This window comes from Ranitomeya variabilis, chromosome 3 (genome assembly GCF_051348905.1).
Source record: "Ranitomeya variabilis isolate aRanVar5 chromosome 3, aRanVar5.hap1, whole genome shotgun sequence".
Lineage (NCBI taxonomy): Eukaryota > Metazoa > Chordata > Amphibia > Anura > Dendrobatidae > Ranitomeya > Ranitomeya variabilis.
In genome coordinates this window covers 526,301,886-526,315,867 of record NC_135234.1, presented here as the reverse complement: position 1 = coordinate 526,315,867, position 13,982 = coordinate 526,301,886, and the positions used below count along the sequence as shown (strand labels likewise).

General features: G+C 42.3%; 1 protein-coding gene across 3 annotated transcripts in view; it reads left to right on the top strand.

Moving 5' to 3' along the window:
• MYO16 (myosin XVI) overlaps window positions 1-13,982 on the top strand; it is a 685,244-nt gene that overhangs the window by 619,160 nt on the left and 52,102 nt on the right. For all 3 annotated transcript variants that reach the window (XM_077297020.1, XM_077297019.1, XM_077297018.1), the window contains exons 29-30: window positions 5,320-5,416; window positions 10,923-11,163. In XM_077297020.1, the coding sequence (XP_077153135.1) occupies window positions 5,320-5,416; window positions 10,923-11,163 (338 nt within the window). The remainder of the gene's footprint in view (window positions 1-5,319; window positions 5,417-10,922; window positions 11,164-13,982) is intronic.

Below are 13,982 nucleotides of genomic sequence, written 5' to 3'. Positions count from 1 at the left end.
AGATTTTTATGATCGGTCAAGACCACAATACGGTGCTTGGCTCCCTCAAGCCAATGTCGCCATTCCTCAAACGCCCACTTCATAGCCAACAACTCCCGATTGCCGACATCATAATTGCGTTCAGCAGGCGAAAACTTATGGGAAAAGAAGGCACATGGTTTCATCAAGGAACCATCAGAATTCCTCTGAGACAAAATGGCCCCTGCCCCAATCTCAGAAGCGTCAACCTCAACCTGAAACGGAAGAGAAACATCTGGCTGACGCAACACCGGGGCAGAAGTAAATCGGCGTTTAAGCTCCTGAAAGGCAGAGACAGCCACAGGGGACCAATTCGTTACATCAGCGCCTTTGTTCGTCAAATCGGTCAGGGGTTTAACCACACTGGAAAAGTTAGCAATGAAACGGCGATAAAAATTAGCAAAGCCCAAAAATTTCTGAAGGCTCTTCACAGATGTGGGTTGAATCCAATCATGAATGGCCTGAACCTTTTACCAGATAAATCTCTATAGATGAGGGAGAAAAAATGAAGCCCAAAAAAGAAACCTTCTGCACTCCAAAGAGACATTTAGACCCCTTCACAAACAAAGCATTATCACGAAGGATCTGAAATACCATCCTGACCTGTTTCACATGAGACTCCCAATCATCGGAAAAAATCAAGATGTCATCCAAATATACAATCATGAATTTATCAAGATAATTCCAGAAGATATCATGCATGAAGGACTGAAAAACAGATGGAGCATTAGAGAGCCCGAATGGCATCACAAGGTATTCAAAATGGCCTTCGGGCGTATTAAACGCAGTTTTTCATTCGTCACCCTGCTTAATACGAACAAGATTATATGCCCCCCGAAGGTCAATTTTAGTAAACCAACTAGCCCCCTTAATCCTGGCAAACAAATCGGAAAGCAAAGGTAAAGGGTATTGAAAGTTGACCGTGATCTTATTCAAGAGACGATAATCAATACAGGGTCTCAAGGAGCCATCCTTCTTAGCAACAAAAAAAAATCCCGCTCCCAACGGTGAAGAAGATGGCTGAATATGCCCTTTCCCCAAAGACTCCTTAACATAACTCCGCATGGCGGTGTGTTCCGGCACAGACAGGTTGAAAAGTCGGCCCTTAGGAAACTTACAGCCTGGAATCAAGTCAATAGCAGAATCACAGTCCCTATGCGGTGGAAGGGAACTGGACTTGGGCTAATCGAATATATCCTGAAAATCAGACAAAAACTCTGGAACTTCAGAAGAGGAGGAAGAGGAGATTGACATCACAGGAATGTCATTATGAACCCCCTGACAACCCCAACTAGTCACAGACATAGACTTCCAATCCAACACAGGATTATGTATCTGCAACCATGGAAAACCCAGCACAATAGCATCATGCAAATTATGCAACACCAGAAAACGACAATCTTCCTGATGAGCTGGCGCCATGCACATGGTCACCTGTGTCCAAAACTGGGGTTTATTTTTAGCCAATGGTGTAGCATCAATGCCCCTTAAAGGAATAGGGTTCTGCAAAGACTGCAAGGGGAAACCACAACGCCTGGCAAATTCAAAGTCCATTAAATTCAAAGCAGCACCCGAGTCCTCAAACGCCATGACAGAAAATGACAACAATGAGCAGATCAAGGTCACAGATAACAGAAATTTAGGTTGTACAGTTCCGATGGTAACAGAACTAGCGATTCTCTTTGTACGCTTTGGGCAGACTGAAACGACATGAGAAGCATAGCCACAATAAAAACACAACCTATTCTGATGTCTGAATCCTTGTCTGAATCCTTGTTGTTCCGTTCTAGACAGAATCCTATCACACTGCATAGGCTCAGGCATCTGCTCTGAGGACAACGCCACAGCGCGCACAGTTCTGCGCTCCCGCAAGCGCCGATCAATCTGAATGGCCAGAGACATAGAATCACTCAGACAAACAGGCGTGGGAAACCCCACCATCACATCTTTAACAGATTCAGAAAGACCCTTTCTGAAAATTGCCGCCAAAGCATCCCCATTCCATTTAGTCAGCACAGACCATTTTCTAAATTTCTGACAATACAATTCTGCCGCTTCTTGACCCTGAGACAGGGCCAACAAGGTCTTCTCCGCTTGATCCACAGAATTTGGTTCATCATCATATAATAATCCTAGAGCCTGAAAAAAGGCATCTACATTATGCAAGACCGCATTCCCAGATTCCAGGGAAAATGCCCAATCCTGAGGGTCGCCACGCAGCAGGGAGATGACAATTTTAACCTGCTGAATGGGCTCACCAGAGGAACGAGGCTTCAGAGCAAAAAACAGTTTACAATTGTTTTTAAAACTCAAAAATTTGGACCTGTCCCCAAAAAGCAAATCAGGAGTAGGAATCCTAGGCTCTAAAAGCGGAGTCTGAACAATATAATCAGAAATTCCCTGTACCCTAGCAGCAAGCTTGTCTATACGAGAAACTAATCCCTGAACATCCATGCTAGCACAAGACTCCTCAGTCACCCAGAGGAAAAGAGGGAAGAAAAGACAAAGCAGGCTACAGAAAAAAAATGGTTCTTTCTTCCCTTCTTCTGAGATGCATTTAACTCATTGTTGGCCAGTTGTACTGTTATGATCCGGTGACCTTGGAGCCGCATGAGAGACTTTCTCAGGAGTAGGTGGTACCTGTACTGACCGCAAACCCTAAACTAACACCGCAACTAGAAGTAGCCGTTGGATGTACCTAACACGTCCTAGACACCTCGACACAGCCGGGGGACTAAATACCCCTATAGATGGAAATGGGAATTCTATCTTGCCTCAGAGCAGAACCCCAGAGGATAGGCAGCCCCCCACAAATATTGACTGTGAGTATAAGAGGAAAAACACACGCAGCCAGAAAAACAGGATTTAGCAAAAGAGGCACTTCTAGCTAAACAGAAAAGGATAGGACAGAATTCTAAGCGGTCAGTATTAAAATCCTAAAAATATCCACAACAGATAATACAAATTTACTACATCTAACTAAAGACATAGAAAGTATATCTGCATCTCCTGAGAATCCAGCATGACTGAAAAATCCAAACAAAGTCTAGGCTGGACAAAAACACAATGAATTGCACTGAATTGCAAAGCACACTGCATGTGTGCACAGCGACAAAAAACAGACACTTATCTTAGCTGAATTGGCAGCAGGGCATGAGGAGCCAGAGAGAGATGCAATCCCTCCAAGTACAATGGACAACTGGCGAGGACTCATGGATCCTGCACACCTAAATACCTAATAGAGCTGAAATCAGCAGAAACACCTGCCCAGGATTACAACCCCAAGACAACTGCACTACCACCAACAACCACCGGAGGGAGCCCAAGAGCAGAATTCACAACAGGAACCCTCAAAGGAAAAATCATTATTCTGAAGAATGAAGGAAATGCCGTCAAGGAGGAATTTTTTCTGTGAGTCCGGCATCATTAAATAATGGTTAATAGCAAATAGACCTAACTCATGGCTGATATTAGAGTAAAGGGATTTAATATCAAGTGTGATGAGAAGGCAGTCCATCAATAGTGCAAGAGTTTGGAGCAGAACGATCAAATGAGTGGAGTCCCTTAAGTAAGATTCCAACTTCAGCGCATAATTCTGTAGAAACAAATCAATATAGTGCGATTAATTCAATTTAATTGACTGGACACCGGAGAATATCGGGAGATACTTGGGAGGGGGGTGGTGACGTTGGCCTTGATTAATAGGACTGAAATGCATTTAAATCTCTTTCTTTGTGTATTACCACCCTGGGCATGCTTGGTACTTTCTCTGCTGTATATAATACATTGCTCAAAAAATATTATTGTTGATTGATTGATTGATTGCTTCTGCATAGGAGATTTCTGTGCTGAGCAGTCACTCATCAGCAATGGATAAGCACTGGGGTGGTTGTTCTGCTTGGGGACACATGTGGGGCACTTGCCCACTTAATTGAGTACATGACAAAAGTTTGTTATCACAGTTATTACACTGCTCAAAAAAAGGGAACACTTAAACAACAGAATATACTGTAACTCCAAGTAAATCAAACTTCTGTGAAATCAAACTGTCTACTTAGGAAGCAACACTGTTTGACAATCAATTTCACATACTGTTGTGCAAATGAAATGGACAACAGATGAAAATTATTGGCAATAATCAAGACACACTCTATAAAGGAGTGGTTCTGCAGGTGGGGACCACAGACCACATCTCAGCACCAATGCTTTCTGGCTGATGTTTTGGTCACTTTTGATTGTTGGTTGTGCTTTCACACTCATAGTAGCATGAGATGGACTCTAGAACCCACACAAGTGGCTCAGATAGTGCAGCTCATCCAGGAAGGCATATCAATGCGAGCTGTGGCAAGGAAGTTTGTTGTATCTGTCAGCATAGTGTTGAGATGCTGGAGGTGCTACCAGGAGACAGGATAGTACACCAGGAGATGTGGAGGGGGCCGTAGGAGGGCAACAACCCAGCTGCAGGACCGCTACCTCAGCCTTTGTGCAAGGAGGAACAGGAGGAGCACTGACAGTGCCCTGCAAAATGACCTCCAGCAGGCCACAAATGTGCAAATGTGCATGTGTCTGCCAAACGGTTAGAAACTTACTCCATGGGGATGGTCTGAGTGCCCAACATCCACAGATGGGGGTTGTGCTCACAGCCCCAAACTGTCCAGGATGCTTGGCATTTACAGCAGAACGCCAGGATGGACAAATTCACCACTGGCATCCTGTGCTCTTCACAGATGAAAGCAGGTTCACACTGAGCACATGTGACAGACGTGACATCATGTCTCGCACCTTCCACCAATGTCACGTTGCACCACAGACTGTCCAGGAGTTGGATGCTTTAGTCCAGGTCTGGGAGGAGATTCCTCAGGAGACCGTCCAACACCTCATCAGGAGCATGCCCAGGCTTTGTAGGGAGGTCATACAGGCACGTGGAGGCCACACACACTACTGAGCATCATTTCCTTGTTTTGAGGCATTTCCACTGAAGTTGGATCAGCCTGTAACCTCATTTTCCACTTTGATTTTGAGCATCATTCCAACTCCAGACCATCGTGGGATATTAGTTGTGATTTACATTGATAATTTTTAGGTTTTATTGCTATATAATATTGGGAACCTTTTATCATCAATAATTTGTAGAATCTCTTATGCACTGATTTTCTTTCTTTCTCTCAGACATTTTGATTTGCACTGTGTACATCTCATTACTACTGACAATTTTACTTCCAAGAGTCTCAGTAGCAATTGTGTAAAGTTGGGATTGCACATTCTTTAATATAAATATATAATTTTATTTTTGCCTTATAGATTGGAGCTCGAAAAATTTTCCTAAAATACTGGCAGGCTGATCAATTGAATGAGATGTGTGTTCAGCTGCAAAGAAAAATTGTACTTTGCCAGCAAGGTAAAATATTGATATATTAGCTGATTTTGTTTAATATATGCATATCAACAGGTAAGGTGATAACAGTATGATTATGAGGGTGGTTTTATTGCTGGAGTCCCCACAATCACTAGAATGGAATTCTTAAAATCTCTTGTGTGATTGGACTGTCCTACCAGCCATAAAGAAATGAATATAGCTGTAGCTTTACTAACATATTAAAAGACCTCTACTCTCACATACAATGAATTGAAAACAAAAATTAAATTTTATGTAAAAAGTTGTATTAAACTCTTCTTGACCCATGACATATAAGAATGTCACTTTGAATAGGACAATATTATGTAATCTGGTTGGTGGAGCTTTATCAGTATCATTAGTAACTAATATCTGCTTAACTGATTTTTGACTGCAGCAAGGATAAAAGTTATCTCTTATAGCAGCTGTTTACCACCTTAGATGCACTTTTGAAGCTCCCTTTATTATCCCATTGGATCACTTTGCCAAAGGCTGATGTGTTTGCTGTGCATATGCATTTATTATGTTGTGTCAAGTATGATGCAAAACATAAGTAATGCCAGACATTATTGCAAAGATTGTAGATTTGCACATTAGGTCCAGCAACATCTTCCGCTTTGGTCTTCCATCTTCTAATATTGAACCCCTTCATCCCCAAGACTGTTTTTGCCTTCCTGACCAGGCCAAATTTTACCATTCTGAACATTGTCAATTTATGAGGAAACAACTCTGGAACACTCCAATCTATCCCAGTGATTCCGAGATTGTGTTTTCGTGACAGATTGTACTTTATGGTAGTGGTAAATTTTTATCTATATTTTTTGCAATTTTCATGCTTTTAATTTTTATGCACTTAAACCAGATAGTTATATCATGCAAAATAGTTAACAATTACATTTACCACAATTCTACTTTACATAAACATAGTTTTTGAAACATAATTTTTTTGTTTAGGATGTTAGAAGGGTTAAAAGTTTGTTAGCAATTTCTCATTTTTCCATCAAAATTTACAAAACCAATTTTTTTAGGGGCCACATCACATTTGAAGTGACTTTGAGGAGCGTATGACAGAAAAAAACCTAAAAAAGACATTTTAAAAATCTGCACTCCTCAAAGTGCTGAAAACCACATTTAATAAGTTTATTAACCATTCAGGTGCTTCACAGGAATTAAAGCAATGTGGAAGAAAAAAAAAAAAAAAATGTTACTTTTAACCACAAAAATGTTGCTTTAGCCCAAAATTTGGTATTTCACAAGGGTAACAGGAGAAAATAAGCCATAGAGTTTGTTGTGCAATTTCTCTTGAGCACACCACACTACTGGTTGGGCGAACAGTAGGGCTCAGAAGGGAAAGAGCACCATTTGACTTTTGGAGTGCAAAATTTGCTGGAATCAATGAAGGACACCATATCGTGTTTGCAGAGCCATTGATGTGCCTAAACAATGGAAACCCACACAAGTGACCCCATTTTGGATATTAAAGCCCTTAAGTGTTAGGAGTCGAGTTCCTGTCGCTGCACAGGGGGAATCTCGAGCCATGTCCGCTGCGGTCTCCCATTCTGCATCAGCTGCAGTGGAGCCTGCTCAGCGGAGACATCGGTCCCAGTGTCTCACTCAGTCTGGTATTGTGCAATAGGTTACTGCTGCCTTTTCAGGCCCTGCTATTGTACCCTTTACTGGTCTGCAGCAAGCAGGCTTTTCTGGGACTAAGTCCTGCTTTGCACACACTGAGCATGCCCACGGGAGGACCTCTTATTGGAGGTTGAGGGTCACACGCTCAGGCCTTGTAGCAGCTCCCATTGGTCCTTCAAGAAGGTCCTGTAGAGCTGCAACTATAAAGCGTTTGCAGGTCCGCTAGGCCATGTGCTAGTGTAAATTATGTATGTGCTCAGCGCCAGTGTGGTCGTGTGTGTGCATTCAGGGACCCGGCTGAAATAAGCCCCTAGAATGCTGCCACCTCCGGCGAGGAGTTTCATGTGTGTGGATTCAGGGCTGGCTAATAGCCATTAGAATTCTGGCTCCTCCGGAGAGGAGCTGCGTGTTTGCATTTGACTGCATGACCACTGTTGGCTCTACTAAGTAGCTGTGTTCCCCTGTGAGCTAAACAGGGCACAGCGTTCTCTTTGCTAACGGACTCTGTGAAGTAACAGAGTTCGTTTATACCAATATACTTCACAGCCTTACTTAGCAGCGGGTTCTTTCCTGCACGGTGGATCCCGGGTTGCGAACGCACCTATTACTTCTAATAAATATATTCGGTGCGTTCCACCAACCCTATCATTAAGTAATTTATTTAGAGCTGTGGTGAGCACATTGTACCCACAGAAGTTTCACAGAATTTTATAACGCTGAGCCATGAAAAAATAAATTTTACCCACAAAAATGTTTTTGCCCTAAAATTTTCATTTTTACAAGGGTAAAAGAGGAAAATGGACCATACAAATTTCTCCTTAGTATACCAATACCCCATATGTGGTTGAAGGAAACCACTGTTTGGGCGCAGAAGGAAAGGAGCACTAATTGACTTTTGGAGTGCAACATTGACTCAATTAGAAAGCGGACGTTAACATTACATCATTTTTGCAGAGCCCCTGATGTGCTTAAGTAGTGGAAACCCCCCACAATTGATCTCAGTTTGCAGACTACACCGTTGAAGGAACTGATCTAGAGGTGTGGTGAGCACCTTAAACTCACGGGGGTTTCACAAAATTTTGTAATGTTCAGCTATGAAAAAGAAAAACTTCATTTTTGCTACAAAAATGTTGCTTTAGCACAAGTTTTTCATTTTCGCAATGGTAACAAGAAAATGGACCATAACATTTGTTATCCAACTTCTCTTGAGTAAACTAATACTCCATATATGGTATAAAACTACTGTTTGGGCACATGGCAGGGCTCGGAAGAGAAGGAGTGCCATTTGAATTTTGGAGTTTCAAGTTTTGGCTGGAATAGATTGCGGATGCTATGTCACATTTGAAAACATCCTGACATGCCAAAACAGCAGAAATCCCTACAAGTGATCCCATTTTGTTAACTTGAGGAATTCATTTATTGGTGTAGTGAGTATTTTTAACCCTCACGCGATTCATGGAATTGTATAACATTAGGCTGAGTCAATGGAATATTACCTTTTTTTCACTAAAATGTTGTTTTGGACACAAGTTTTTAATTTTCAAATTGGATAATAGGAGAAAAGAAACAGTATATTTTGCTACACAATGTTTCATGAGTACGTCAATACCACATATGTGGGAAAAAACTTCTTTTGAGGCACAGTGCAAAGCTCAGAAGTGAAGAAGCGACATATTGGAGTTCAGATGTATGTAGAATGGTTTGAGGGTGTAAGGTCACATTGGCAGAGACTCTGAGGTGCCAAAAGAGCAGAAGAATCCCCATAAAAAACTCTATTTTACAAACTACATCCCCCATTGAGTTAATCTAGTTGTTCAGTGAGCATATTAACACCACACATGCCTTACGGAATTTTATAATAAAAAGAAAATTACATATTTACCACTAAAATATTGTTTTAACTTCAAATTTTTAATTTTCATAAGGGTTAATAGGAAAAAATGGACCTCCCAGTTCCTTGTGCAATTTCTTTGAGTGCACCAATACCCTTCATGTAATCAGGAAATACTTCTCAGGCACAGTGCAAAGCTCAGGAGGGAAGGAGCAACATATTATAGTGCAGATTTTGCTGTTAAAGCATGTTGGTGCCATGACCAATTGGAAGAGCCCCTGGGTTGCCAGAACAGCAGAACCTCCCCATAACTGACCTGCATTTTGTAAACAATACCTCTCAATGCATTCATCTTAAGGTACCGTCACATTGAGCGACGCTGCAGCGATATAGACAACGATGCCGATCACTGCAGCTTCGCTGTTTCGTTGTTGTGTGGTCACTGGAGAGCTGTCACACAGACAGCTCTCCAGCGACCAACGATGCCAAAGTCCCCGGGTAACCAGGGTAAACATCGGGTTACTAAGCGCAGGGCCGCGCTTAGTAACCCGATGTTTACCCTGGTTACCAGTGTAAATGTAAAAAAAACCAAACATTACATACTTACATTCCAGTGTCTGTCGCGTCCCCCGGCGTCCGCTTCCCTGCACTGTGTAAGCGCCGGCCGTAAAGCAGAGCGGTGACGTCAGCGCTGTGCTCTGCTTTACGGCCGGCCGGCGCTGACATAGTGCAGGGAAGCGGATGCTGGGGGACGCGACAGACACCGGAATGTAAGTATGTAGTTTTTTTTTTTACATTTACACTTAGTAACCCGATGTTTACCCTGGTTACCAGTGAAGATATTGCTGAATCAGCGTCACACACGCCAACTCAGCAATGTCAGCGGGTGATCCAGCGACGAAATAAGGTGTTGGCCTTCTAGCTCCGACCAGCGATGTCACAGCAGGATCCAGATTGCCGCTGCGTGTCAAACACAACGATATCGCTATCCAGGACGCTGCAACGTCACGGATCGCTATCGTTATCATTGTTAAGTTGTTCAGTGTGAAGGTACCTTAAGTGCAGTGATCATATTGACACCAAGGGTGTGTCATAGAATTTTATACCATTGGGCAGTGAGGAAAAAATATAGCTTTTACATTTTCACACTAGAAATAGCACCAAAATCTGTCACACAGTTTCTGCTGAATGGGGAAATATTGCATGTGGCTGTGTAGTACTGCTTAGCCACATGGCGAGACTCAGAAGGGAGCGTTATTTGACTCTATCTAGCTATGTCAAGAGAAAATTAAAAAAAGTTATGGCTTTTGGAAAAAGGATAAAAAACAAAACCGCAAAAACTAAAAATTAATTATTAGGTACTAGATAGGAGTTTTCAATCTGTTTTTTTTTATTAAAAATGTCTGTGTTAAATATGGTAGTTCTATAGTACTGATTTTCTTATTTTCGCTCAGAACAAAACAAATTCAAACTTGAAAACCCTTAAAAAATTATATTTCCAAAACTAAAACAATAAGTGCTACTATATTGGTTGTCACCTTTGAATTATCATCCCAGAGACAATAACAAATTGTCATTTTGACAGGATTTTTTTTAGGAAAGAGAGACTATTTTTACATATTTCTGTTGAGTGACTGTAATAGTTTGGTAACAAACATGGCTGTACTATTTTTTATGTCTGCCGCCATATAAATATAAAAAAAAAAAAACAGAAATGATACATAATAGCTCTAAATTTTGATTTACTATTATGTTATGTTCTGGTTAGAAATACTTTTTAAACTTCGTAAATTATTTATGCTATAATTTTTTTTCTGGATAAATACAAAATATTATAAAATCTTAAAAACAATGATTGTATCAGGGTATGCTTAAACTTAGTAATGATAATGTAAATGAATATAAAAATGTCCAAAACACAGATAAAAAGAATTCTCTAAATATCCATATTATGTTTTCATATGTAACTATTTAACTATATGACATATATAATTATTTAATATAAAATCGCATATTATTTATTGCTCACTGTGTTTTTTACTTCAGTGGTGAGGAGATTTTTAGCCCGTCACCATCTCCGTCAGAAAATGAGCATAAAGCAAAGTGATGACACTTGTATTGAAGATTTCTTGCTCACTGTGGAAAACCTAGGACAGAAAGCCTACAACCCTCTGGTTCTTCAGAATGTATCAGACATTGCCCGTGAGAAAGACAGACTTCGCACCAATCCAGATGTAATTAATGACACAATAGGATCATCTAGTAATAAGAATGACATCTCCACCAGGTAATTTTTTAAATCATAAAAATATTCATTATGATAATAATCTTTAGATGCTAATGATGATTGTTTTACAATACTCAATTTTTCGTCTTTGAGAAATAAACAAATATTTACCATGTTCTCCAGTTGTGGTAGACAACATGTTATTTGAATCTTGTATGTAGAAATTAATTAGCCATTAACTTATTTTGCGTAGCCACATGGGCCTCCCCATAGTGCACTGCAGCTATGACAGTATCTGTACCTGGGCTATCACAGATCAGTGGTTCCCAGTAGAGTACAGTTTCTACTGCAGAGTTGCTTTCCATCTCCAGAGTCAATGGCTAAATTTCTTTCTTCTTATGGTCAGAAGGGTCTCCTCTCTTTCTCTTGTAGATTTTAAGCTCTTATGGTCAGCAGCAGGGTTTTTTTTCTCTCATGTAGAGTGTAAGCTTGTATGGTCATCAGGTTCTCTCTCTTTCCTGTAAAGTGTTAGCTCTTATGGTCAGCAGTAGTGTTGAGCGATACCGTCCGATACTTGAAAGTATCGGTATCGGAAAGTATCGGCCGATACCGGCAAAGTATCGGATCCAATCCGATACCGATACCCGATACCAATACAAGTCAATGGGACTCAGGTATCGGACGGTATTCCTGATGGTTCCCAGGGTCTGAAGGAGAGGAAACTCTCCTTCAGGCCCTGGGAACCATATAAATGTGTAAAAGAAAGAATTAAAATAAAAAATATCGCTATACTCACCTGTCCGACGCAGCCGGGACCTCAGCGAGGGAACCGGCAGCGTTGTTTGTTTAAAATTCGCGCTATTACTTGGTTACGTGAATTCCCGGCTTGTGATTGGTCAGGTCGGCCATGTTGCCGGGACGCGGACCAATCACAGCAAGCCGTGACGAAATTACGTCACGGCTTGCTGTGATTGGTCCGCGTCCCGGCAATATGGCCGCCCTGACCAATCACAAGCCGTGACGTCACGGGAGGCTGGACACGCGCTCATTTTAAAATGGGCGCGTGTCCAGCCTCCCGTGACGTCACGGCTTGTGATTGGTTGCGCCGCGGTCAACCAATCACAAGCCGGGAGGCTGGACGCGCTCATTTTAAAATGGGCGCGTGTCCAGCCTCCCGTGACGTCACGGCTTGTGATTGGTTGCGCCGCGGTCAACCAATCACAAGCCGGGAGGCTGGACGCGCTCATTTTAAAATGGGCGCGTGTCCAGCCTCCCGTGACGTCACGGCTTGTGATTGGTTGCGCCGCGGTCAACCAATCACAAGCCGGGAGGCTGGACGCGCTCATTTTAAAATGGGCGCGTGTCCAGCCTCCCGTGACGTCACGGCTTGTGATTGGTTGCGCCGCGGTCAACCAATCACAAGCCGGGAGGCTGGACGCGCTCATTTTAAAATGGGCGCGTGTCCAGCCTCCCGTGACGTCACGGCTTGTGATTGGTCAGGGCGGCCATATTGCCGGGACGCGGACCAATCACAGCAAGCCGTGACGTAATTTCGTCACGGCTTGCTGTGATTGGTCCGCGTCCCGGCAACGTGGCCGACCTGACCAATCACAAGCCGGGAATTCACGTAACCAAGTAATAGCGCGAATTTTAAACAAACAACGCTGCCGGTTCCCTCGCTGAAGTCCCGGCTGCGTCGGAGAGGTGAGTATAGCGATATTTTTTATTTTAATTCTCTCTTTTACACATTTTAACATTAATGTTGTTGCGATACCCGATACCCGATACCACAAGAGTATCGGAATCCCGGTATCGGAATTCCGATACAGCAAGTATCGGCCGATACCCGATACTTGCAGCATCGGAATGCTCAACACTAGTCAGCAGTGTCCTCTCTATCTCTCATGTAGAGTGTAAGCTATTATGGTCAAATGAGTCTCTGTTTCCTGTAGAGTATAAGCTCCTATGATCAGTGGAGTCCTATCTCTCTCCTGTAGTGTGTAAGCTTGTAAGGTCATCAGGTTCTCGCTCTCTCCTGTAAAGTGTTAGCTCTTGTAGTCAGTCAGCTGGGTCCTCTCTATCTCTCAGGTAGAGTGTAAGCTGTTATGGTCAAAAGAGTCTCTATCTATCTCCTGCAGAGTATAAGCTCCTATGAACAGTGGAGTCCTATCTCTCTCTCTCCTGTAGAGTGTGAGCTAGTATGGTTAGCATGGTCCTCTCTCTCACCTGTAAAGAGTAAGCTCTTATGGTCAGCAATATTCTTTCTCTCCTCTTCCCCACATGTATTTTCCGAGTGATTACAAGCTTTCTAGTATTGAGATTTGCGTGAACTTTTTCATTGCAAATCAAATTTTAGGGGGAAATTTGCTGAAATCAGCAAATTCAAATGTCAAAAGATCAGCTCATTTCTAGCACTAACCTTATTACTGCATATTTAAACTTCAGAAAAATAAAAAGGTTTTCTTTTTCCCAAAAAAAATAAAATGGCTTAATTAAAAAAAAATGCTGGGGTTTGCTCTTATTGTCCAGACAAGTATGACCAGCTTCTCTTGGCAGCTTGTTTACACTGCCTGATTGTCAGGAAGCAAGCTTTTCAGGGAATGCTCAGCTTAAAGGTACCGTCACATTAAGCGACGCTGCAGCGATATAGACAACGATGCCGATCGCTGCAGCGTCGCTGTTTCGTCGTTGTGTGGTCGCTGGAGAGCTGTCACACAGACAGCTCTCCAGCGATCAACTATGCCGAAGTCCCCGGGTAACCAGGGTAAACATCGGGTTACTAAGCGCAGGGCCGTGCTTAGTAACGCGATGTTTACCCTGGTTACCAGTGTAAATGTAAAAAAACCCCAAAGACTGCATACCTACATCCTGGTGTCTTT